Source organism: Pocillopora verrucosa, chromosome 5, assembly GCF_036669915.1.
Source record: "Pocillopora verrucosa isolate sample1 chromosome 5, ASM3666991v2, whole genome shotgun sequence".
NCBI classification, from domain to species: Eukaryota; Metazoa; Cnidaria; class Anthozoa; order Scleractinia; family Pocilloporidae; genus Pocillopora; species Pocillopora verrucosa.
Genome location: NC_089316.1, coordinates 20,911,152 through 20,938,029, shown reverse-complemented (window position 1 = coordinate 20,938,029; position 26,878 = coordinate 20,911,152). Strand labels below are relative to the sequence as shown.

General features: G+C 38.8%; 2 protein-coding genes across 2 annotated transcripts; both read right to left on the bottom strand.

Moving 5' to 3' along the window:
* Positions 1 to 172: 172 nt before the first annotated feature.
* Positions 173 to 8,397, bottom strand: LOC131781285 (double-strand-break repair protein rad21 homolog). The gene is made up of 5 exons (XM_059097927.2): positions 8,284 to 8,397; positions 5,590 to 6,003; positions 4,911 to 5,173; positions 3,798 to 4,025; positions 173 to 2,912 (listed from the first exon to the last, which is right to left on the bottom strand). The coding sequence occupies exons 2-5, from the start codon at positions 5,961 to 5,963 to the stop codon at positions 1,987 to 1,989; spliced, it is 1,791 nt and encodes a 596-aa protein (XP_058953910.1). The 5' UTR covers positions 5,964 to 6,003; positions 8,284 to 8,397; the 3' UTR covers positions 173 to 1,986.
* Positions 8,398 to 9,374: 977 nt separating this feature from the next.
* LOC131781278 (ATP-binding cassette sub-family C member 4-like) lies at positions 9,375 to 20,871 on the bottom strand. The gene is made up of 8 exons (XM_066167331.1): positions 20,750 to 20,871; positions 20,348 to 20,414; positions 17,935 to 18,478; positions 16,345 to 16,724; positions 13,555 to 14,885; positions 12,623 to 13,193; positions 12,061 to 12,197; positions 9,375 to 11,300 (listed from the first exon to the last, which is right to left on the bottom strand). Exons 3-8 carry the CDS (start codon positions 18,472 to 18,474, stop codon positions 10,447 to 10,449), a joined length of 3,813 nt encoding a protein of 1,270 aa, XP_066023428.1. The 5' UTR covers positions 18,475 to 18,478; positions 20,348 to 20,414; positions 20,750 to 20,871; the 3' UTR covers positions 9,375 to 10,446.
* Positions 20,872 to 26,878: the final 6,007 nt, after the last annotated feature.

Sequence of the window (26,878 nt, the reverse complement as noted above, 5' to 3'; positions counted from 1 at the left end):
TTCTTCTTAGTTTTTCAACTAAAAACAACATAAAGAATTAGACTTTAGAGAGTAAATGAAAACTGACCATCTTCAAAGTGTCTCCTCTGCCAACTTACATGTACAACCTGAATATTTAATATATCAAGACTTTAATTTTTTTTAATCGGTACACCAGGACTGTTCAAAATCGTAAATAAACTTATTTTTCACTTGAAATCATTTCAAGATACACCATGTTGTTACTGCTCATTAAAGATAACTTTTAATTACAGAAGTGTTAACTAGAATGCACGTAATTTCTAATGTAATGTGGGAATATTAATGCTTTCCTTAAGGGAAATGAAGTTTTCAATCAATATCAACAGAACACCAACTAAACGCCCAGCTATTATTTGTTTAACTATATACAATAATTAAAACTATTAAAGCAAAGAAAATATCAACGAAAGTTAAAAAAGGTTATGCTTATAACCATTTGCAAACTAGTCTTTTTTCTTTGAACTAATGTTCATCTAAATATGTGGAGCAAACAGTTGCTCAAGGGAGGTCTGTTGTTAACTAGCCAAAAACAATTTTGTGGTATTTACTTAAAGGTGAACCATTGTAAAAGCCATTTGTGGCTTAACTTTTCTAAAAAGTGTGCTTCGTGTAATTGCCATCAAGGAGAAATTACAAAATTCACTAAAAAATGAAGGCCTTTCACGATTTAGGTAGTACTAAGTACTGCGTTCAGGTTCCAAAGAAAGCCTACAACAAACTTTTTAAGCATAACACTTTATCTAAAACTATGCTACACACAGAAATATCATATATACACTTCATTCAAAAGCTAATTAAGTTCACAAATCTTATAACCACACTCTAGCAGCTTAGGAATTGACCATCTGTAACTGTTAGATCATAGTTACTCTGAGTAGCCTCACTTGATATATCCAATAATATATAGACCAACAAGGCAATCAATAAGTTGCTTTTACGTGTATTCGTTCAAACACAGTAGGCCAACAGTAGTAACAGATGCCTAGATGACTATCGTTTCTTTCCTACTACCCAGCTGTCTGCCAATGCATCAATGAAGGCTACCTATGGCACATATGATTATTCTTCTGATAAAAGTACATGTGGGGATAAAAACTGAATCACGTAAGGTAAACAAAGAAAAACTTTCAATAAAAAATATGCCATTAATATAATTACAGGTATTTACAAACACACAACTCTTTCAATACATTTACAGATAAAAACCCCCAAAAAGTGGGAAAGTATTCCACCTCTATCTCAGTAACATATATTTTTACAAACACTATCGTGATCATCATCTGTGATGTGCATATTTGACACATAAATGTACCCATCACAAGGTAAAGATGAGGAGGCCAAACCCTTAGTCTTCCTTTCCTGTCTTGCAGTAAGAAAACATTGTCCAGGAGATAAATATGTTTGAAGGTGAAAGAGAAGTTTTTTTAACCAAGAGTAATCAAACTAAAATTAAAGCAATCAGATTTACCTGGCACAATAAAATGGAAATATAAAAAGCAGAGAATGAAGCCACAAAGTTGACACATAGAAAAGGCCTTGATATTGTGAGGACCCCAGGAAACAAGTGAAGGGAAGTTTTTGAGAAGATGGGGTCAGTTCCAGGACTGATAGCAGAGCAAAGTGAAACACAACCAAGTCAATATAATCCTTAATTACTTTTGATCTAAGGTGCAAACCCTCAATGTAATGGCAATCATGCAGTGGCACTTCAGACAGAGAAAAAGCCAAATTGCCAATTTCTGTTAGTGGCTTTGAACTGATAAGGCAATATGTAATCCAGCCAGTGTAAGTAACATTTTCTCCAACAAAGTTCTATGGAGCAAACAATATTAAGTACAATGTCTGCATGGGTCAATTCTAACTTAGCTATCTTATAAATTGCTTAAAAAAAAAAGCCCATTGTATGTAGTGTGATTGAATAGATACTATCTAACAGTAGAAACATCTAAAATACAAGAGTAGCTTCTAACACACTGAATCAAATTTATGTCCTTTAGAGATTGAAATGTCTCCAAATGGCTTTTTCTGATGAACATTGATACTGGATTCCTTGCTAAGCAGCAAACAACTGTAAAATTTGTACGCTACTTGTTTCCTACTTCCTTTGTGCACCAAGCTTCCAAAGCTGACAGTGTCTTTTTTGTTGAACTCTCTCTTAAGAGTATGAAGCAGCTGTTGTGTACGCTTTGTCCATCGTCGGTTTTCAAACTGTTCACTTGTCTCAGAGCTTTGCTGCTCTTCATTTGTTTGGGAAGCTGCCAATTCCTGTTCTAGTTCATTATCTTCTAGCTCATCCCTGTTTGGATAAATATCCTCCACACCTCCAGCTAAGAACTGCTCTTCCTCTTCTCCTGGACGTTCAAAATTCTGGTCAAGAGTAACATCGATGGGTTCATCAGGTAATACTGTCTCATTAGCCTCCATGTTGGCAAAAGAAACCGAAGATCGTTTACTAGCTTCGTAAATTCCTGATCCCTCCTCTTCTTCTCTTGCAACTTCTGGTTCATCAATGTCCATTTTTTCTTCTGATTCAGCTGTATCAGACCCACCATTGACATCCTTTGTTAGATTTTGCACAAAGGCTTCCACCACTGGCAATGCAAAGAATTCTGTGCCAGGCAGAGCAAAAAGCTTTTCAACGGTTGAAGAAATTTTCAGCTTCATTCTGCACTTTGTTGGAGGAGCGAGTGTGGCTGATCGGACAATATCAGATGTGTCAGACAGTTGGGACTTGATTGCTTCTGTAGCCAACAACTTTTCATCATCAACTATTAGCTTTCTTTTCCTACGACTACGCTTTTCTTTTTGAACAACTTCCACAGGTTCAAGTACAAAGGCCTCTGATTCATTGTGTAACAGAGTTGTTTCATTTGCAGTCTCATTTATAACACCTGTTTGAATAAAAAAACCAATGAATTAGACTGATTCAAGTTAAGAACACTAGTAACCTTCAGTGTGACTGAGACAATGTTGGTCAGCAGTTTATCATTTGAATTAATAGGGACATTTAGACTTCCTTGTAAGGGGGGGGGGGGGGGGGGGAAGAGAGAGACAAGAGGAGGAAGACATTCTAGAGCTTCCCTATTTCAGTCAGGTCTCTCTTCTCTCCCAGGTTTTTCTATAACACTTGCACCACGTTGCACCAGCTTTAACCCTTTAAATCTCATGAGTGACCAAGACAGAATTTTCTCCTTACAATATCTACACAATATCAACCAGATAAGTGATAAGAATTAAGAAAAAGATCAATTTGGGGATAATTAGTTGATACAATACTAAATTCTCCAAACTAACATTATGAGAACTGTATGGTTGACAGTAAGAAGAATTACCAATTTGATCTAGGAGTTAAAGGTTTAAAAAAGCTGCACATTTGTACATAGCAAAAAGAATAAAGCAAGTTTGTTAACTTAAGTTTTCCACTGTTTATTTGTGGTCACTTGACACTTACATTAAGTTATTTCTACGTTGCAAGAGAAACTGCACGCAAACATTAGCAACAATGCTTAAGGAACCAATCAAATGTAAAAACAAAAGTAAAGACTCACTTGGACCAAAACCTGTTAGCCTAAAGCATTCCTTAAGAAAAACTCTTGTGGAATTCTACAGTTGCATTACCACTAGTCAACAGTTGGCATTTTAAACTGTGTTGAAGGGATCAATCATAGGGAAAGTTCGATATACCTCTTGATAACAAGCTTAGTTGGTTAACTATATTGAATCAATGCACAGGGGCTGTGTAGATTAAGAAGCTCCACTTTAAAAATAAAACTCACTTTCTTCTTGTCCAGTTTCAGCACTGGAAGTTTCCTTCTGTTCTTCTGAGTCTAACTTGGTATCCACTGGTTCTAAAGTAACATCTACAGCAGCCAAGGTAGTTGGCAAGTCATCAAAACCAGGAACTAGAGCATCACCACCAAGTTCATCTCCAAATCCATCTGCCAGAAAATCCACACCCTCCCCACCAAATCCATCGTCCTTGATTGGCTCATCAAGTGCTATATCTGAGGAAAAATCTTAATATAAGCAAAGGATTTTTTTTCCTGCCCTATCCAAAATCATTAATTAACGAATTGCTCATAATGATATACAGAGGGTTCTTGATGAGTCTTTTCACATGCAAAAACAAAAAGTAACAGGTCATAATGTCACAGGGTTTGTACACTTTTTTGTGGACAGAATTCAGGACTTTTTCCAGACCAATTTTTTTATTTTCCAGACTCAAAGTGAGATTCTTCATGGCCCGAGAAGAAATAACTGTCTTAACTATGAAAACAATGAATTTAAAAAAATTCAGTATCAACTGTTTAGTTCTAAAACTTACAGTGACACAACCAAACAACCGCAGTATACTAAATTTGTACCATAAAGCAAGTACCTCAGTTCTCAAAACAATTTTTTACAGTACACTCTTTCAACAAAGTCCTTGGGTTTTTGCCATTAGTGTGTGATTAACAAAGAAGTGAAATCAGCTACATTGCAAAGATTTCAGCTAGCTTTTAAACACCTGCTGCTCCTTAAGAAAAATTCCAGACTTAATCCCATTTTTCAAGACTTTGCCTTTAATTTCCATACTCGCAAATTTCCGGACTTTTTCAAGAATTCAAGACTTTGTGCGAACCCTGTTGTCACTTGCCTCTCCCCTCCCCTACACTGTACCAGGGGTACTGGTGCAGCATAGAATTAAGGCATTTTGCCTGGCTGCGAGATTGACTTTAAGGAATCAACTCATGCATATGTCGGTCAAAATAGGAGTGATTTCTTAAAAGTGTGACGTACTTTCGCCACATAACAACACCTTGAAAAATTTTTATCTTGAAGCATTTTGATAAACAGAAACATGATGCCAATGCACCTTAAAATAACTAATTAAACACATAACACAATACCTATCCTGCTCCTTTCTAAAGTTGAGTCTGTGATTGCCTTTGGTTCATCAATAGTGCTCAGTTTAGAGATGTCATTTGTCTTGTTAAGAGGTTCCTCAATGGAAGCCTGGTGTCTGAACATCTCGGTTTCCAGCTCCCCTTCAAACATTATGTCTCCAAAACCATCATCTCCAATGAAGTTGTTTGTGATTATGTCTTCCTTCATTGTAATCTCTTCAATTCTTCCTTGATTAAGGGTGAACTGAGCATGAATTTCAACCTCACTGTAATGAAAAAAAAATAGCTGTTTATCAAGATGCTGTACTATTTCATACCATGCTTTTAAAATTCAAGGACTTTAAACCCTTACACCCTTGCATCAACATCCATATTCTCTATATTCCATTTTATACATTTCCTTTGGTACTGACAAGGAGAATTTGTTTGAGATAAGCAAATCTTATTAATATAGACATAACCAAATTCAAGTTTTTCATATAAATTTGAAGAATTCTTGTTAGCAACACAATGGCTAATTTTGACATTTTTACCAAAAAATTAAAAGGATAGCTCAAAAATTTTCTTATCAGAAACATGATTCCAAGTTATTCAGAGTGTTCCAATGATAAACTCCTTTTCAAATACTACAGTAAAAAGCAATCATAGAGAGAAGGTATAATAAAAAAAAACATCAGCTCACTTGAGTTCAGGCAGTGTCATATCAAGGTCAGTAAAAACTTCTGGCATGGTAACTGCTGCAAATGCCAGCTCTCTTCCCTCTTCAGGCAAATCAACCACTCCTGGGCGGAATGCCATCTTGATTTTTACAAATGCTTCTGTGCAGTCAGCCAACAGATATTTAGTTTTCCTGGAGTATATTCTGACAACACCAAGAAGTAGATGACCAGATGTTCGTAAGGCAAGCTTGACTTTGGGTGAGATGATACTCTCGACTGATGAGGGGAGATCTGTTTCAGAGACCAGTGCCTTGCTAAGCTTACGCTCCCAGTGAGCAGCAAGCCATACTCTGGCCAGTGGAGCCTTTTTGGCCAAGATAAATTGATGATAAAACATGATGCTAGTAGAGCAAAAGGGGCTATATCATGTGTTCCGTCTGAAAGAAAAGAATAAATAATAATTACTTGAGGTATCTTCCAGCAATTTTACTTCCATATGAATTTTGATTTTAACAAATTGCTGAAACCTATGCTCTTTCTTTATCATTTTGCTTGCGAGCATTACTCAAAAATGTTGGAAAAAAAATTGCCATTCAAACAGGTAACTCTCAAGACTTGCCCAGATTCCTGTTAATTCTCCAATAGCCTACCAACTTGTCAACTTCCATTCACCGTTTACAAGACTTTCTACTTGCTCTCTCAGCAAGAAAATGTAAGCTTTTGATAAGAAATGATTGACGGAAGACTAGTGTAAAAGTAACAGACACAGCTCCACATCTGAATAGAAAATAGCTCAGGTCATTGAGATTAAGACAAAGAATTCTACACTTACTTAACCAAAGAATTCTTCAATCTCTGATGCATCATGAACAACCTCAAAGAAATACCCTGGTGTCAAGTGATCAACCTTGCTCACTTTTATAAACCAAACCACGCTAATAAATGTTTCAGATTTTTCTCATCTCATCATGCTCTCATATACTCATCTAACTTTGCAAACATTTATCTCCTCTCTTCTTATCAAAAAGTCCATTGCTGGGTTGTCAGATTGTTTGAGATAGGAGACTTTTTCTTGTTTTTGTTCCTTCTTCAAAATGAAACCAGCCATAAACATTTTTGTCTTAGTTTCCCACAAGTCTCCCTAGGAATTTTTCGTTCAGTCATGATTTTGATTACCAAAAGGGTTTCATGTTTCTTTGTACTATATGCATCCTCACCAAAAATGGTTTCACATAATTCAAGAATGGGTATTGAGGTTTTTTATTCAGCAAAAATACAATTTTTAACCCTTTCACCTCTTAGAGTGACTAGCATCCAATTTCTCCTTACAAAATCTCCCCAGAATCACACATGAAGGTCATGAGAATTAAGGAAATGATCACCACATAATGAAGCTCTTGATTGTTAAAACAAATTCTCCTTGTCAGCATTTTGGGATATGTGTAGAGAACAGTACAGCAAAGATGCATACTGATAGAGGTGTATAGGGATAAGAGGATCCTTTTTGAAAGTCACACATCTTCAAAAATAGCCCTTGATCCATTAAACAAAACAAATAATTTATGAATGTTTTAATTTTGTGGTCATTGGAAAATACTGAATGTCACATCACAACTTGGAGGTTCTATTAATTTCAATCAATGGCCTAAGTTATTTAGCTGTAAAGCACTTTGGTTATCACCAATAATTGTTGACAAAAACTGCCAAAAATAGCAATTACTTCTTTAATATCTGCATGTTAACAAAAAATACACATGTTCAAACATGCACATCCATTACCAAGAAACCGAAATTTGTTCAACAGGACCTCTTATAATGAAAGTATTAGTTCAGAGGGATTTGACTCCAAACTAGACTCAACCAGGAACCATCGCCACAGAAGTTTCAACAAATTTCATTTAATATTTTCATTCTGTGAAGTATCGCTAAAACGTTCATCGATCATTATTTGTGACACAAACAAACGTCAAAATTGTCCCTCAAAATAGCTTCTGAGACCTGTTTCGTTATTTGAAAATTTGAATTATATGTAAACTGTGAGATGAACTTGCTGCAGTTCCCTTACAGAACTTCGGAAAAGACATTTCATCGAGACTGAAGGAACATAAAATTTATCACAATTACTCTCGACTAATTTTAAAAGGTTCGACTCACGATAAACAGTAAAAATATAACAAACGCACGAGTGGTAAATTTCAATTTCGGTCACGATAACCAGGTTAACGTTTTTCGGTTACAGGAGTTGTTTCGACCTTAACGGTTGACAAGACATCTTTTCTGGTAATCAAAAGCGCTAATTTACATTGCTGGCCACAGATATATCTTCATGAAGCAAATTTAGCCAAAAATTGTCGCTTAAACTGCCCCAAAATTGGTATCTCGAGGCAAATTAGTGACAATTTGCAAATTTCGCCAAGTCGGCCTGACAAAAAGCTTGCGTTCGCAAACAAGCTTCTCTGCAAGATTTAAACTCAACATGACACTATAAAACGTGATGTAGAGCAAAATAGAAGCTTTTCAGCATGAAAACTGGACAAATTTTTAAATTTTGATTGATTCACGAAGCGAGGAAAACGACGCCAAGCGAACTCAACTGGTATTGTGTTACTTTGTTAAAAGCGGATAGAAGTTTGTCACTGAGAAAAGCAATAAGGACGGAGCTTTACGTCTAATAAATATACAAACGAATACTAAATGCATTATTCTTCAACACTTACCAGTTTCAGTTCGAAATAAGCATTAAAAAGAACCATAAAATACGTTTTTTTCTTCCCTATTATAATTCAATATGGCAGCCACAATTCGAACGTTCAACGAATTCCCGCCGAAATTTGCACATCACGTGATTTTTGACACGGCTACCAAGGAGCTCCAGCCGTCGCCATGGTGACCGTTAGCAATGAGCTCTTCCCGCCTTTAAAGGGGCATAAACAGAGAATGGAGGGAGACACATTACCATACCAGGGCTCTGCGGAAGGGAAGATCAAGGATCCGACCACGCAAACGCATTTCCATGAGTGTCCTCTTCTGTCTCAAGCAAAATGATAGGAAAATATTGCCACTCAAATGGCTCCGAATTGATCAAACGACTTCACTTTCATTTGAACACGTCTATCGTAAATCTAGAGCAGACAAAATCGCAAATAGAGGTGAAAGCCAAGGTGATAGATTTCCCGTTCTGTTTTCACAAAAAAAAGCTTCAGTTTTGAAACCGTTTTCATCAGCGTTTATAGGCGCTCTAAAGCGGATGATAGGCAAACAACGTGTCAGAAAGTATTAAATTCGTTTTCAAGCAAAACGTCATTAGTGTAGATGAGGTCTCGGCTATTGAAGTCCTACACTTTTTCCACAATAAACCAGACTGCCCAGTATGCCAAGAATAAATGAATCACTCTACCAAGGAAGCAGAGAAGTTACATTTTACTGTATCTCCAAATACAAAAAATACTATACAAATACGAAAACCACCTATTGTATTTTCTGAGGGCTTAGATCTAGAAGAGAAAACAAGATGATCGTGAGGGGTGAGAGGTGCACTTTGCCCCTGCCTTACCCTAAAAATTAAATTAGTGCAAAAATCATTGCAAAGGTAGCGTTAAATTGGTTTCATTAAAGATGCGATTCTGTTTTACATATCCTTTCAGCTGGACCTCACTTGGAGAAATAACTTAATAAGAAGACTTGTTTTGACGATATTTTCCTTCCCCCAGCCTTTGTTACGTTTCAATACGCTCTAACTCTTTTTTATGCCATTTTGAAAATTGGTCAAAAGTCGCCAAAACGCTCTTTCGCTCCCCGTTACTGAATCTGTCCAGTAGGGTCACATAAGTTATGCTCGAAGATTTGAGCATTTATGCTTTTGAGTGTCACCGAAACATAACGCCGAAAATTATCTTCAAAAGTTTCCATTATGCTTTATTCAGTAATTGAAAAAAAAATGGATTTAAGAGACCTTCAACTCTCGAAGTTTATGTATTTTACGCGTCCTTCATGATGCTAGGGCCAGCGATGTCGATATATCGTCATGTTTGTAAATGGAATAAGAAAGATCGTAAGTTTCGGTTAAGCCGGAAATAGAGAAAGGTGTTTTTCGTCTTGTCACGAGCATAGGACAAAGAAAAATAATGCTCAAGCAGCTACGTATCTGGCCTGACTGATTACTTTGGAGTTGATTCAACGACATCAAACAACAAAAACACAAGGTACATATCACGACTATCTAGGAGAAGTAAAAACGCCTCAGTCTTCAACACAGCGGTCAAATGATTGCACCTGTGCACTATGATGGATACTCTGCCCTTGTGAAAATGGAGAAATCACATAAGACGTAGTTTTTCGCAGTTTCTAAGGAAAGCTCGAAGTTTCTAAGACCAAGACTTATACACATTGTTGTTCTGGACTTTACCCACTATGTGTTAGTTTATATACTCGTACTTTTTTTTTTACACTTTGCACGGTGGCCTGATGAAGACGTCCGTAAACTTGGCCGTGCTGGCTGTAGTTATTTTTTGTTGTGTTCATAGCGGAGTTGCAGGTCAATAACGAGGGAAATGTATGAAAAAAGGAAGAACCAGAGCCATACGAAATATTTGTAACGATCACAGGTCTATGTTTACAGTGGAAAGTAAACTGAGTAGCAAGGGTAGAAAAAAGGTTCCGAAACGAAGAGTCCACGTTAAAAACAGTTGGTATATCTCACAATAAAATGAAGCCAATACTTAATCTTTCTCCAAAATCCTTTTTCATTTGTCTCACGTATTGGAATAGCTAGGAATTCTTTCTTCTTTTCCTTACTTTACGCTAAACACACGTTCCGAAATCCCTCTTTTTGTTTTCAAACTCTCGTGCATGTGCAGTGTTTGACAGCTGTGCTCCAGTCTTCACGCGTCTAACGTTCCGGACTCCACCACCCCTCCCTCCTTGAAAACAAGAACCTTGTCACAGTGTCGGATGGTGTTCAGACGGTGAGCTATAGTTATTACTGTGCAGTCTTTCAGTTTCTCTCGCACCACTCTCCAGATTGTTTCTTCTGTCCCTGGATCCACGTGTGCAGTGGGTTCATCCAAGATGATGATCTTGTTCTTCTGCAACAGCACACGAGCCAAACAAATCAACTGCCGTTCTCCTACACTGACATTTGCACCATTTTCCGACAATTCGTAATCCAATTGTCCCTCAAGACTTTCCACGAAACCTTTCAGCTGCACATCCTCTAAAACTTGCCACAGATCCGCATCTTGGAAGCGCTGCACAATATCCAGATTTCTCCGCAACGATCCACTGAAAAGCAGCGGAATTTGGCCAAGGGTGGAGATACATCCTCGAAATGCTTGGAGACTGATATTCTTTATCTTCACTCCATCCACCAGAATCTCTCCGTCAGGATCGGGCATGCGCAATAGAGCTGCTGCAAAAGATGATTTCCCCGCGCCCGTGCGTCCTGCAACACCAATCTTTGAGCCTCCTTTGATGTCAAGATCGATGCTTTTCAGTGCTTGAGGACCCTCCGGGTAATAAGTTAACGACACATTGCGGAATATGATATTTCCTTCGCGAGGCCATAGTTCGGGGGGAATTCTGTCCACTTTGTATCCAGGCTCTGAGTCAAGTTTGGTGTAGGCCATAACTCGTTCAACTGACGTCATAAAATTCTCGACATCTGATGATTTTCTGACAGCGTATTGCGTCAGAGCCACTGTTTGAATGACGTAAGCAAGAGCAAGTCCAGCAGAAACTAATAAGAAAAAAAGAAAAAGAAAAATTAACAAACCATGAGATTATAGATGATCGATGACAGCTTTTCTAACGTCATCGAAAAACTATCGATAGTCGTTCTCAACTGAAGGTGTTCGTGAGGTAATGAAGTCTAACCTTTGTCAGTAGCACGTCGTTCGTAATATCAGTGCACTTTGAGAGAGCGAGGAGGAGGAGAATATTGGCGGTATCACATGGTTTTCAAGGAGAGTGGAGGGAAGACAAGTCGTCGACAACAGATCGAGTATAAGTCGTATCAGGCAGTACAGAAATTAACTGCCAATGTATGGGGGAGGAATGAGAGAACTATAGAGCCATGGGAGGGAGGTCAGATCGCTACCCACCCCTCTGCGAAGAATTAGGACCGGTTCCTCAGCAGTAGAACTATGGACCACTCCATACGACACATGTTGTCACGCGAACATGTTGCAGCGACATGCTATTGGTGTTCTATGCACATTTATACGGGAAAATCTTCATCAAACTCAGACTGATTTAGTATCGCCCTTTTGGAGGAAGTGAAAGTGAAAATTAATTGTTTGACTTGTTTCTAGGCCATGAGCAAACCCAGCCAGCGAGAAGTCTACAAGGGATTGGGCACTAGAATAAGGACAAAGACCTCATGCAGATCTCTTGAAGGCTGGCTTCGCTCAACACCTCTATCGTATTCGTGGACGAAGTAAGGCGTGTTCTTTAGCGCTCGAAATGAAGGCCTGCACGTAGGTTATAAATTCACTTACCAGCATCTTGAGATATCAAAACTGCCACCAAACTCACTAAGCCGATGAACAGAGAAATGATCGCATCCAGGCGGACACCGAACCATCTGCCACTCGCCATCACCATGATAAAAGACTGGTCATGAGTGTCTTGGTAGCTGTCCAAAGGGAAATAATATGCACAAATTGACTAAGTCGCCAAACTTGGTCAATAAGTATCTTATCATATGAGTGTTGAAAATTTGGCTCAGGACTGGCTCACGTCAAACCTCTTCGTTCGGCCCTGCACCCGTCAGCTCTTGCTATGGTTTTCTATGGGACTGTTTGCGCAAGGCCGTGCGAGTCGTTTGATATTCATTAAATAAATTGACGTATACTCTCTACAGTTCGAATGTTTAGTCCGTGTAGCACTTTCTCTAGTCTGAGTAACGCAGTGGAAAAGGGGGAGAAAGATAGATTTTAGTTCGAGATGCGAATTGTGGCCCACTACACCACGCACGCTTTGCGAACCAGGCTTGACTTGCACGTGAACGAATCGCACGCTTACCTTTTAAGTTTACATAAGAAAGATGCACGAACTTACCTGTAAAACTTCTCAATAAAGTCTGACTGTCTTCCTCTTGTTCGAATCGTGTCCAGCCCCTCAAGAGTCTCTGTTATGTGAGAGAACACTGGGCTTCGACATACTGACTCCAACCTTTTCAGTTCCCTGGAACTTTTCAAGTAGAATCTTGCGAAGTAAAGAACTGTTAGCGTCACTGGAATAGTGACAAACAACAGCCAAGTATTCGTAACAGAAGGCACGATAACAGATGAGAGAAACAGCAACACCAACTCTATTGAAAGTAGAAAGTCTAGCGGTAATAATTCGTCCATGCAACCCACGTCTTTAGAGAAGCGATTCAGGATTCTACCCACAGGATTTGAGTCAAAGAATAGAACAGGTGCTTGTAAAAGAGCCACAACCATTTTGTCATGAAGACGCTCAGAGCATCTGAGACAGACCAAAAAGAAAATGTAGGCTCTGATGATGCCGAACATGAAAGAGGTCGCGACGAAAAACCCATAAATGGTTAGATTTGTCTTGTCTCTCTGTTCTGTTGGAAGTTTCCAGGTCAAAAAGGACAACCAAACATCAGGGGCAACCAACAATGCTAGAAAAAGGGAGAAATAGAGGTCGAGTAATTAAAACACTTATGCTTACTTAGATACTTCATTTCCAAGAAATTTTCACAACACCAGGGGACTTGTCATGTTTAAGGGACTGGTAACCATTTTTTTCCCGGGTGAAGAAGAGGGAAGGGGAGGATTTTGAGGAAATCACATGGTCTTCAAGGGGAACGGGGGGTTATCAGTCGCCCCCCCCCCCCCTTCAAGGCGATAAAAATGAATGGTCCCTAAGTCCTAGCTACTTCAGTACAGTTTCGTACCCACACCTCCCACGGCCAAGTGATTTCAGTTAAAGCTACACGGTAGGATCTGGGTACGAGTTTAGCTTCAATAATTAAGGCTCACCCTGGGTAAAGAGACACAGAAAAATAAATCCAATGACCAAGAAGGAGTGGATACCACTTCTGAAGTAGTCCCAGTAGAGCTTGCTTGACACCGTTCCGATTGCTCGATCTTCAACAGATATTTCGAGACCACTGCTATCAGTAGCAAGTGGCATCTTATCGCTGCGTTTTTCTTCGTTCTCCCTTGCGGAGTTGTTGGACTTATTCTCTGTCAGAATTTTCGTGTAAAGTGGGTCGATGGTGGTATTTAAAATGCCTTTAACATGAAGTTCCGCGAAGGTCCCCTTCCCCAATACGCGACCTTTGTGTAGTATAATCACTTGATCAGCATCTTTCATGTGTTGTTCTTGATGAGAAGTTAACAGTCGGGTCTTTTCACCAAGCATACCCTTGATACACTCTTCAAAGATATGCTGACCAACTTTGAAGTCCACACAACTAAGCGGGTCATCCAGCAAGTAAAGGTCTGTATCCAGGTACACTGCGCGTGCTAAATTTACTCTTGCACGCTGACCACCACTAAGAACGGCACCGCGCTCACCAACAACGGTTTCGTCACCGTTCGGAAACTGCCGAAAGTCCTCCGAGAGGGCGCATGCCTCGAGTACTTTGGTATACCTTGGTTTATCGTACGGCGCCCCAAATATAATGTTTTCCCTTAAGGTTCCAGAAAACACCCAGGCTACTTGTGGCGCATACACAAAAGTTCCATGACGACGTATCGTCCCACTTATGGCTGACATCTCGCCAGCGATCGCTGAGAGAAGAGTTGACTTGCCGCAGCCTACTGGCCCGGTAACGACTGTCAAGGTTCCTGATTGAGCAAAGAATTCCACATCTTGAAGAATAAATTCATTTTTCCTTTTCATTTCCTTTAACGTTAAACTGGACACATAGAGAGTTCCTGGCTCGGAAGAGTTTACCCTCTGATCGGTACCAAGTTCTTCTTTTGATTTTTTCGACTGGCCGCCCATAAATGTAAAATCGTTCCGTAAATTAATTAACTTTTCCTCTACCGCTCCACATTTGTCTTCCATACACTGATTTCCCAACATCGACGATAAATCTTCTGAAATATTAAGAAAATCTTCTATTCTGCCAAATGACACAAATGCTTCATATGTTCCCAACACATGAAACCCAATAGTAAGGCAAAAATTTTGTCTTAACAGGTTCATGAACATCAGGAGCATAAAAGCATTGACAGGAGTAAGAGGCTGACCAGTCAGTAGCAGAGAAATAACAGACAGTAGAATTGGTATTGAAGTATACGTCAAGGCAGCCAAACCCGAGAGAATAGCACTTTTCTTACGGATGATGCTGATTTCCCGTCTGAAAGAAGAAAAAAGCATTGTTGCTGTCGGACCGGCAAATTTAAAGAGCTAACGAACTGCGCGCTCTCTGATTGGTCAAATACCTATATTCCATCAAACCCTGACATAAATAATAGCCTCCATTTGGTATGAAAATATGCTTAGAAATTTGTCCGCGAACATTATCTTGGGTAATATCCAAAGAAAAGAGCAGAAGCATATTTTTGGCGCCAAATGGGTGCTATTGTTTTATGGTCTTAAAATATTTTTGGAACGTGCAGGACAAAATGTTTTCGAGCAGGTTACCATTTACTGTATGGAATGCTAACTTTTTGATCATATCTGGTACGACTTTATGAACAAATAAACCTGTCCCTTCCCCTGAAATACCACCGAAATGCTCTTTCGTCTTGAAATGAATTTAAAACGGAGACTTTAATCGTACACAACGCAAGGTTTGAAAATTGAGGAATATTCGGTCACGTGACGCGTTTAGACCAATGGCGCGCGAGCAAAAGTATTTGATGGATTATAACATGCATTATGATTCATCAAATACTTTACTCGCGTGCGATTGGTCTATAAACGCATCACGTAATTGAATACTCCTCAGCTAAAACTGGGGGATATCCGATATCACCCGTGTGATATTCCCCACTATTCAAACCTTACGTCTAATACGATAACTCATCGTTTAAAACTTAAACCAAGATCAGAGAGCGTTTAGTTACTTTTACAGAAGAAGGGAAATGTATTTTCTTTTCATTACGTCGTACCAAAGAACAGTCAGAAGAAAACATCTCACGCAGCGAACAACAAGCTATTCGTGCGCATTTTTCTACGCGTTTGGCAAAGTATTAGAAGGATAACAAACACAATAGCCTCTATTTTGCGCAAAAATATGTTCGTATATTCTTCCTTAGAAATTATCTGTCCCTCGATACTGAAATTTTACCTCCAGCTTGGCTCTCGAAAAACTGTTCGAATCTAGGAACAGACAATATCCGCGGACAGTTATCCGTGCACATTTTCGCTCCAAATAGAGGATGTTGTTTACATGAATCTCTATAGCGTGTATGTTTTTTTTGTATCCATTTCAGGTCATGTGATGATATTCTAGTGAACTGGTTCTTTCAAATTTCCTCTCATTCACGTGCATGCAGGCATAATTTGTGAAATTTGAAAGAAAAACTTCTCTAGAGTATGATCATATGACCTTAAATGATAACAAAGTATACAATTCAAAGTGATCTATTTAAAAGTATATTCCATTTTGTCAGCTCACCAGCGTTAAAACCTGCGTAAGATCTTAACAAAATGTCCAACAAAATGGTTCAATAAGTTCTCTCCCTGGTTCATGATTTCAATGACAAACGTTTGTTATGGTCTCCCAACCGGTAAGCAGATAGTATCACGTCGTAAACACACTAGTTACGATGCGTAGCTATTGCAGTAGGTAAAAAAAAATTTCCCCCTACTTTCGTGTATGTTTTATTTTTCCTCTGAAATCATCCTCCCACGCACGTGCTTTGATAGCACGTATCCCAGAAACCATTTGGTTCGTCAAAGAAATTCGTCGATCAGCTTCCGCTGCTGCGCGCAGACGCAGTGCAGCGTAGACAGAGGACATCTCAACGTAATAGGGTACAAGAAGACACAGAAATATCTCTCCCATGAGTGCCTGCCAGCCAATCAGATACGCGAGTAGAAACGTGGCTACCATGATTTGAAGGGTGGCTGAAAACAGAAAAAAAAACTTAACAGGTGCTGTCTCAATCCGTTGGACATCATTTGATATGAGGTCAATCACTTGTCCTACTGAAAACTTTGCCAATTTACTCTTGCTGAGCGATAAGATCTGAGAATAAAACAAAACAAATGACAAAGTAGGTTTTTTTAAAGGGACAAGTTGTTATTTATCGCTGGGGAGGCGAAGGGGGAGGGGAGCGTCGGAGCGTTTTGGGAGGATTACATGGTTTTCAGCTGGAACAGAGCGGAATCATTTATCGTCAACAGTGTGTAAAGAGGGAGACCCTTTATTATAAGTCAAATTTCTACAGTCTGGGGAACATAAGAATATTATGGAACTTTATGGGGCATCACGTAGTTTTTATCGTGTAACACAACCAAAATCCTCCAGCGCCCTTCCCTTCCCCACCCTCGTAGGCAATAAATAATGATTAATTGAGAATTTGGCTGATTGAAATGGAAAACCAAAGTGTACTGTAACGACCAACTATAATAGAGATGATATATATCTTACTGGACGTTTTGGTGTGTAGTGTCGCCGAGTATTTTCACGAGTTGTGCCATATTTTGTAGGGTGAGTCACAATGCAAACAACAATTTAAAATACTCAGCGATGATACACACCAAAACGTCTAATAAGTCATTTATTGTCCAACTGCTTTTTTTTCTTTTAAATCTTTCCGCTCATTTCCCATAAGGTTGGAAAAGCAAAGGGAATAGAGAAGCTAGCACGCGCAGCCAACTGATCAAATAGGTTTTTTAACAGAACAAAATAACCAACAATATCGTAGGATATTTGTACTCTATTTGCGTGTTATTTGTACAATACTTTAAGCAGTTTGATAATAAAATTGTATACCACACAGGTAAATGATGTTTTTTAAGCGAGCTGATTGCTTAATGATTGGCAAGTACAACAAACCTCTGCGCAAACAAGAGACAATTTCGAACGTCAAGATTCTGGGGAAGTATACAATGGACTGGCAGATTATATATGACAGTTTTAAATTTGATTGGTAAGGAAAGTTGCGCGCAAATCTTCTGGGGCAAGTATTTAGTGTTGCTAAGGAAAGTACTAAAAGAATGCGGTCCAAGATAACTTACTCAGACACTCGCTTGAAAATTTCTCTCACTTGTAACAAATGTTAGGGTCAGAAAAATATTGTATCAAAGGCGAAGAAAAAATGGAGGGAGTAAGATTGCACACTCTCCCCAACATAACCCAGACTCATTCCCAGTCCTCTTCATAGCGAGGACCTCTTTCGTCCCCACTTATGCACCGCACCCATTATGAAGAAGACTACCCGATCAGTGCTCACCTTTCTGTAAACGAGACCTTTTATCGCGTTACTCAGTCTGATGCCCAATATTTCACACGCGTAAGCCTGATGTTGCATGGCGATGCTGCCGACCAATGTGTTTATAGCAATGGCGGCTGCTAACGCACTACCGTGAAGGATGTGATTCTTATGCGTTTCAGGTGACATTAGCATGAAAATTAGATATCCAATGAGCAATGGTGTGACGAGAGAGCCAATGCCGTACAGGATGCCTGATGGAACAACATAGCTAAGCTCCCCCAAGGTAAGCGTCTTCATCACACTTTTCCACAGCTTCGGCCTTTCCTTCTTTCTTGTGGAATTAGTTATTTCTTCTTTCCATTTCTTCTCAAGACGATCTGTGACTGACCGCGTGGCGTTCTCGATTGAGAGTGCTACAAAATCTCTTTCCTCTAGGGCTCGTTGACTGCCTGTCACCATTACATCGTTCATCCATCGCAATAAAAGGTGAGAGACAAAACCAACTTTCTCAGAAGAGTCATTGGTGGAGGAGATTTTCCTGTAGCCATTTGTTGCCATAGTTCTAAACAACGACAAAACATGATCAATTCAAGGTGGGGGAAGGTTGGAGTTTTTTTCTTTTCCTTTATTTTTTTCGGTTTTTTCACGATAAAATTAACCCTATACTTCCCATAAGGGCTCTATTATGTTCATGATTTCCCTCATTGGCAGTTCATTGGAAGCCGATTTTCTAAAACAGCCCTTTCTACTCTGTTGGCGACGACTTTCCCCTCCCCCCACCTTTGCTCCCACTGAAAATCATATATTGCTCACCCACGAGCAGCCAAAGAGACAAAATCACGCTGCGGGAGTTAAATTTCGATAATTTCTCGGTATATTAACAGAAATTATTGGTAGTTTTTTGGTTTCTGTGGGGTATTTAAGAAAATGATCATTTAGCGCAGTTTCGGTAAAAGTGGTGGATAGTATTGCCGCGCCACCTCGTAGCTCGATAAATATCCACTATAGGGGTATACCACACGGGTGAATAATACTTTTTGCGTGCGCTGATTTGCTGGTTTGGAAGTGATTTGCAAGTGCTATTCATTCCTGCGTGGTCAAGAGACTGTCAAAATAGGGCGTCAACTAAATTAAATTTCCAACCTCTTTTAAGCTTGTTGACAGAAATATATAAATTATTTGGGCAACTATTTGGTAAATGCTAAGACAATTATTAATCTCAGTGTCGGTGAAAGTAGTGAGTAGATACCTCGCCGCGAAATATCCGCCGCTATTCACCGACACTGAGGTGAATAATCATCACTTGTTACTTTTTCTCGCGCACGCCTGGTCTGAACGCATCACGTGGTCGAATATGCCCCAGCTAAAACTGGGGCGTATCCAAGGATATGCCCCAAGTAATATTCTCCAATTTTCAACCCCGGTGTCAACTAAGATAAAGGTGCTCCTTCAATTCGAGACGAGAGAGCGTTTGTTTGTTCATTAAGTTGCACCAGAGAACACTTAAAAAGAAACATCCAACGCACGCAGCATACAGCGAGCTGTTCGTAAACAGTTCTCCTTCGGGTCGCAAAAACACTTAAAGGATAATAAATAAAATAACAATAGCCTCCGTCTGTCGGGAAAAAACGCTCATATGTATATATTTTTTTTCTGGGACATTATCTGTTCCTCGTAGCTCACAGTATAAGCTCGAGTTCGTAACTTTAACTGAATTCCTTATGCAGTAGTCGCCAACTATCGGTTTTCGATCACAGTTCAAGCGTCTGTTTGATAACAAAGCGCACCGACCTCCAACATGAGGGACGCAGAAATTTTTTTTTCCACACGAACCTCAACTCCTGATAAAAATCTTATTAGAAAACTCAACTAGAAATCATCCCCAAAAGCGAATTGCAAAATTCGACTCGAAGTCCTAATTAAGAATTTAGTTTGTCTTTGCTATTGTTTAGATGTGTCATGCAACGAGACCTTCATTGCTTATTTTCAATCGTCTAAAAAGTTCCAGCCGACGACAAATTTCCTAAATGAGATTTCAGGTTGAATGCTATAGCCACGGTGTTCAATGCAAAACATTGGCAACTAACTCTCAACTTTTTGTCAGACCTTTGACCAAAACACCCGCCAAAACTACTGATTAACCCCAAAATTTATTCAAATGTACGCTAAACATTCTTCCTACGGCAATCAGAAAGGCCAAAGAATCGGCTAATTCTATATTTTTCTGGTAGAACGCTGTTTTAGAAGATGAAAATTGGCAAGAACATTTAATAGCTGTAAAACGCCTGGTAGTTTATATCTTTTGGTTGTATTGTCACGAATCTGTGATTTGCATGATTAAATTTGTCTTACAATAAATTGCTTTGGCTGAAAGAAGTTGTAATTAAAAAAAAACCTTTTAAAAAAGTTTATTCAAGAGGTTTATACTTACCAGCTTACTTCTTTATTTTTTCCTGGGGAGAACTTGTACTGGCGAGAAAATTCCTTGACCGCCAAAACTTCGGAGAAAAATAGCAATCCAATATAGCGGGGATTAGAGCCAGTTCCTCATTATCCATTGTAACGACATTCAGTGTGTGACAGCTTTGGATCAAAAGTGCCTACTTCTTGGGCGGATAATTACTTTAAAATTACAATCGAACTTCGCGCGCGAAAATGAATTATTTACTGATCGCGTTCTGATTGGCTAACAAAGTGCATGCTTTATCAAAGTACAGTTGGGTCGCACAGAGTAACAGTGTCACGGCATCGAACGATTTGAACAATGACCGACCATTTCTTGGAATGTATCTGCCGGTTCCCCTTTTTTTTTTAACCACAAGTCTTGCTTTACCTGTAAGACGAAAACGAAAACCAGTTCTTCGACCACGTCTCACGTTCCCCCAACTGCTTGAGTGCTCTAGTAACTCTAGTGAATGCTTTGCAACAGAACAAAGCACAGCCAAGGTTTCTTTATTTGTTAAATAAAGCTTTATTTGCATACGCACTTTGAACAGACAACTGTACTTAGTTTCTAACAACAAATATTCATTAGTTTAGTTCAGCTAATCTGGTGATTTTGAATGCAATTTGGAATAATTAAGCACGACTATTTTTTTTCAACGACCAACAAAATCGCAGTTTGTAATCTTTGAAAAGATTAACGGGCGCTTTTTCACTCCAAGTTACACGAAAAAAATCGTTCCATAAGTTAATCAAAAATGTAAGTGAGAAAAATGAAAGAGGCGTTTTTCATAATTATGCAAAATTCATAATTAGGCAAAGCGCGGTAATCGCGCCAAAAATAATTCATTCAAATTCTGTCATTAGGAGCTCAGTGACAAAAGTTACTTTTTTTAAAGTTTTTGAAATCGTAAAAGGATTCAAAGCCCTGCTTAAAAGTTTGTCACATTTTTAACAATGAATCAGGTATGAGTCTGCACTGTATTACTTCTCTTCTTAAAATGTTTGTCGTTAGACCCGCATTCCTGTCAGTCAATCAGAATGAATAAATGGTTTTATGTGCACAGCAGAGACCCGCTAACTCAAAATCACTTAGCTCGAACTACCCGCTAACTCGAACAAAATGCGATTTGCTCTGGATTTGACCTCGTTTATTCAGTCGTCTATTTTCAGCTGACATAACTGATTGATTCAAAGCTGATAACATTTATTAAATTGTAGTGCATCTAGCTAAACTACCCAAACTAAATTTTCCTATCAAACGACTCTTAAAAATCAAACCAAATGCATCAAAATCAATTTTGGTTTTGCAAGAATGGTAAAAACACGATTCCTTGTTACTCATTAACAGAAAATTGAAATTCAGCACCAACCCTGATAGCTTAGACCCCAGCAAACTCGAAATGTTTTTCGTTCCCATGAGGAGTGTAAACAGGGTTCTATTGCTCACACGATAAAAGAAAGACCTAACTGAGGCCAAGGGAAAATGTTCCGCGTCAAATGTTTAAGCCCAAAGTGTGGAACCTTTCCTCCTCGAAATTAAACTATCAAACTCCCAAAGTGTAGGAGAGAGTTGACTATTGGCAAGAGAATACAATGAACCGAGAGGGAAGATCAGGGTGTTCGCTGAGATATTGAGATTAATTCGTGGAAAGTGCGCACGAACTATTTTTATTCACGAGTTTACCCGGACGTCCGCATTGTGGTTTCCCAATGTAGTGTCCAATTTCGAAGTTATTATCACTTATGTTGGGAGTTGGTGCGCTCCATTATTCAGATGTCGCTTGAAAACGGATTGAAAACCCAGTTGGCAACTACTGTATAAGGAGTTAAGGTCGAATGACTTCTTTCTGTTCAACAATCACTTCTTCACACAAAAAATCTGGGCTTTTAAAGGGAATTCAATAAAACAAGTCTCAACAGAGTCTTCGTTTTCGAGCAAAAAAACGCATGACAAAAAACATAACAATCCTAACTCAAAAATATTGTCCAGTTTATATCATATTCTCTTGCATTAATTCATGAAATAAAAAGAAAGAAGCGAAGTCTCAATGAAGTTAAAAGTTAGCCGTAAAACGACCCAAAGATTTAATCTTTTGGCGTAGAAATTGACAAATTTTAAGCGTTGGCGTAAAAAAGGTTATCCGTAAAATTTTTTCCAATTTACGATGTGTAATTTTAAATGTGTCAAAATCTTAAACTTTTATGTGTCTCGTCTTGTGGCCATTGCACAAAAACACAAAATTACTCTGTTGCTTGACTCCAAAGGTAAAAGCGAGCGAGTAAAGATGTTTTAGAACGATGATTATTAACTTTTCAAAATAATTAAAATTAATTCTTAATATCTCTGCTAACCGTAGCAGAAAGAAGTGAACCGTTCGCCGTAAAAGCCTTAACTCCATTATGACCCTCTGTTAAATACAGCTGTAAATTGGGTGTTAGGTTCAATAGCTATTTTGACGAGGCGAGAGATATGAATCTGCCGATAACAAAATTTTCCCTCATTTCAAACAGCTTTACGTCAACTTTTCATCTCGGCTGCAAAAATGAAATTGATTTTCTATTACTACAAAAAAAGAGAAACGAAAAAACACACATTCTTTCCAGACTTCAAAACAAAAATCTTAGAAAAAAACTCTTCATTTTCTATTTGAATTCAAACTGCGCGGACTTTGCTTAGTTAAAATTTTCTTCCAAAAATACTAAATTATTTCTCTGTGATTAATATATGACTACAATACCATCGGAAGTCCAAATCTGGTTCATAAAAATTTTTAGGAAATTCATTGGCTGTTTCTTAGCCTGTTTCCTGTCAGCGTTTTCCTTTTTGTTTTGTTTTTCTTTAACCGTTTCACTTCCAAGATCTCATAAGTAATTCTCCTTTCTGTACGCCATACAACTGTTATGATGATTTAAATGAAGATAATGAGTTTTAAGCGTGGTGTTTACATGAAAGAAGATGTTATTCAATGAATGAATGGGCATACTCAGAGAAGAAGAACTCCAAGAACTAGCAGTCGTCATAGAAGCAGTTGAACAACCTAGCTCAGTGGTCGACTGAGGTAGAGAATCGGATGGATGTACGTTCGACTCCTATCGTGAACACTCGGAGTTCTTCTTCTCCGAGGTTGCCTGTGTCATCCACTGATTAACATCTTTTATCTCAACTCTCCAGATGTTAGTTCGGAGAATTTTGTAGTGGATCAACTAATACTCTTCTAATTTATATTTTTTTATTCTTATCACTTGATATCCGCTCGATATCTTATAGATATTGTAAGGAGAAATTCTCTCATGGCCACTTGAAGACAAAAACACCATCTGTTCATCAAAATTGATTTACACGGAATATGCTGAATGGTTTTCTCGCAAGTCCTAGCCGGCTTTCATGCTGCCATCGGCGTTGTCGGCCTTCCTGGAAATTTACTGGTCATAGCAACGATTGGTATGGAGAGTAGATTTCATGTGATGCGGTAGGTTCTACTTGCCAATTTAGCAGGATCAGATATTCTCTTTTTGATCCTGGGAAACTCGCCGAGCATCGCAAGCACTGCCCACGAACGATGGTTGTATGGCGAAACGATGTGTAAACTGCATTACCTTGTTTTAAGATATTTCTACTTGAATACAGCTCTTCATCTCATTGCTGTGTCATATGAACGGTATAGTGCCATTGTAAAATTACCTTTGACGTATGATGGTTCCATTACTAGATCAAAAGTCGTGGTAATAGTACTGATATGGACTGTCCTTATTCTTGTATGCGCCATCACTTTTTTCAGACAAGCAGAATCTGTCTTTTATCATCCAAAACTATTCTTTTGCAGGGCAGCTTCAGATGCCCCCACTTTTAATGCTCCCGCTGCGGCATTCATCGTGATCGCTGTGCCTACTTCAATAATCTTTTTCCTAAACTGAAGAGTTTTAAAAACAGTTAACGCCATCTAGTCTAACGATCAACCAGTCATATTTTGGGAAAGCACTGCTGCAAGCTCTAACAATGGTCCAAGCCAGCACCAACAACATGAGTCGAGAAGAATCAAAGATCGTAAGGCAGCTGTCGATGTCTGCATCATAATGGCGGCGTTTATGATCTGCTATCTTCCTGAGTGGACCGATTTCGTTCTTCATTATTTCTTCAAGGTAGAATTTCCATCCGAAGTTACGCAAACCACTCGATGTATTTACTACATCAGCTCTGTGACCAATCCAATCATTTATTCTGTTTGCAAGCGGGAATTTCGCGGTGGAGTTAAAAGAACGCTTAAGCGAATTGGTGGGCTGTGTGCCATTTCATTTGCTTCTGGTACGGACAATGTAATTGGTGTGCTCGAGTTACGGTTAGCCTTCACAGGAATCCCTTCAATTGTGAAATCAAGAGCTGCACAGGTTGCCCAACCCAAGGACTCTTTAATTCTCGGACTTTGAATATTCCTAAAGGAATTGAAATGAATCTCCAGAGATGCCATCCTCCAACTGAAGAAATCGTTTAATGTGTTGAACATTACAACCCACGCTTTTTACGATTTTTAAAGAAGTCTCCCTTCGAGGCAGAAAAAGAATTGTAGTTTGCACTTTTTAACCGAGTGGGAAAGCTAAACGGGAAAATGTTTAGCTTGACGTCATGACGCGCGGACAGAATGGTAAAGTTCGCCAAAGGTTTGTCTTTTCAGAGACAACAATTCATTTCCAAAGTTTCTATGATACACTGACCACATGTACTTGATTCTTGCACGAAGAGAAGTTTTGTTTTGTAATTTTCAGCACTAGTGGGCGAAAGGTCAGTATGAATTGATTTTCAACGTAACGTTACCGCAAGCATTGAGAAAATGACATCGTGTAGACTTGTGGGTCTCGTCTTGTGGTCATTGCACTAAAACGCAAAATTATTCCATTACTTGACTCTGAACGTAAAAGCGAGTGAGTGAAGGTGTTTTAAAACGATGAAAGTTGTTTATTAACTTTTCAAAATGATTGAAATTAATTGTTAATATTTTTGTTAACCGTAGCAGAAAGAAATGAACCGTTAGCCGTTAAAGCCTCCCCTCCATTATGATCCTGTATTAAATACAGCTGTTAATTTGGTGTTGGGTTCAATACCTATTTTGACAAGGCGAGAGAAACGAGTCTGCCGATTACAAATTTTCCCCTCATTTCAAACGGCTTTACGTCAACTTTTCATTTCGGCTGCGAAAATGAAATTTACTTTCTATTATTACCAAAAAAAAAAGAACCAAAAACTACTCTCCCTACTTCAAAACAAAAATGCTCCGAAACTCTTCATTTTCTGTTTGAATTCAAACTGCGCCGACTTAACCTAGTTGAAATTATCTTCCAAAAGAAAAATACAAAGTTATTTCTCTGTGATTAATGAAAGACCACAATACGGAAGCTCAAATCTGGTACATAACAATCGGTAGGAAATTTATTGGCTGTTCCTTAGCCTGTTTCCTGTCAGTGTTTTCCTTTATGTTTTGTTATACTTTTCTTTAGCCGTTTCGCTTTCAGTATCTCATTAGTAATTCTCCTTTCTGTCCGTCATACAACTGTTATGATGATTTAAATGGAAATAGTGAGTTTTAAGCGTGGTGTTTACGTGAAAGAAGATGTTATTCAGTGAATGACGTGGGCATACTCGGAGAAAAAGAACTCCAAGAACTAGGAGTCGTCACAGACGTAGTTAAACAACCTAGCTCAGCGGTCGAGGTAGAGAATCGGATGGATGTACGCTCGACTCCTATCGAGAAAACTCAGAGTTCTTTACCCCGAGTATCCTTGTGTCATCTACTGATGAACATCTTTTATTATAATTCTTCTGAATTTAATTCAGAGAATTTTGCCTTGGATCAACTAAGACTCTCCTTATTTACATATTTTTTAGTCTTATCACTTGTCTGCTTTATATCGTATTGATATTGTAAGGGGAAATTCTCTCATGGCCACTTGAAGACGAAAACACCATCTGTTCGTCAAAATTGATTTACACGGAATATGCTGCGAGTTTATTAACAACATCATCACGTTGTAACAATTAGCAATCATGGTTTTCTCGCAAGTCCTTGCCGCTGTTCATGCTGTCATCGACGTTGTCGGCCTTCCTGGAAATTTACTGGTCATAGCAACGATTTGTATGGAGAGCAGATTTCATGTGATGCGGTATGTTCTACTTGCCAGCCTGGCAGGATCAGATATTCTCTTTTTGATCCTGGGCAACTCGCCGAGCATCGTAAGCACTGCCCACGAACGATGGTTGTATGGCGGAACAATGTGTAAACTGCATTATCTTGTTTTAAGATATTTCTACTTGAATACAGCTCTTCATCTCATAGCTGTGTCATATGAACGGTATAGCGCCATTGTAAAATCACCTTTGACATATAATGGTTCCATTACTAGATCAAAAGTCGTGGTAATAGTACTGATATGGACTGTCCCTTTTCTTGTATGCGCCATCGCTTTTTTCAGACAAGCAGAATCTGTCTTTTATCATCCAAAACTATTCTTTTGCAGGGCAGCTTCA

Coding starts and splice junctions, on each gene's coding strand:
- LOC131781285 (XM_059097927.2), bottom strand. CDS start 5,963: ATGTTTTATCATCAATTTATCTTGGCCAAAAAGGCTCCACTGGCCAGA. Junction 5,174..5,589: donor ATGACACTGCCTGAACTCAA/GTGAGCTGATGT, acceptor TTTTCATTACAG/TGAGGTTGAAATTCATGCTC. Junction 4,026..4,910: donor TTTAGAAAGGAGCAGGATAG/GTATTGTGTTAT, acceptor ATTTTTCCTCAG/ATATAGCACTTGATGAGCCA.
- LOC131781278 (XM_066167331.1), bottom strand. CDS start 18,474: ATGGCAACAAATGGCTACAGGAAAATCTCCTCCACCAATGACTCTTCT. Junction 16,725..17,934: donor AAGGTCTCGTTTACAGAAAG/GTGAGCACTGAT, acceptor TTTTATTCTCAG/ATCTTATCGCTCAGCAAGAG. Junction 11,301..12,060: donor TTTGATATCTCAAGATGCTG/GTAAGTGAATTT, acceptor TTTTCTTATTAG/TTTCTGCTGGACTTGCTCTT.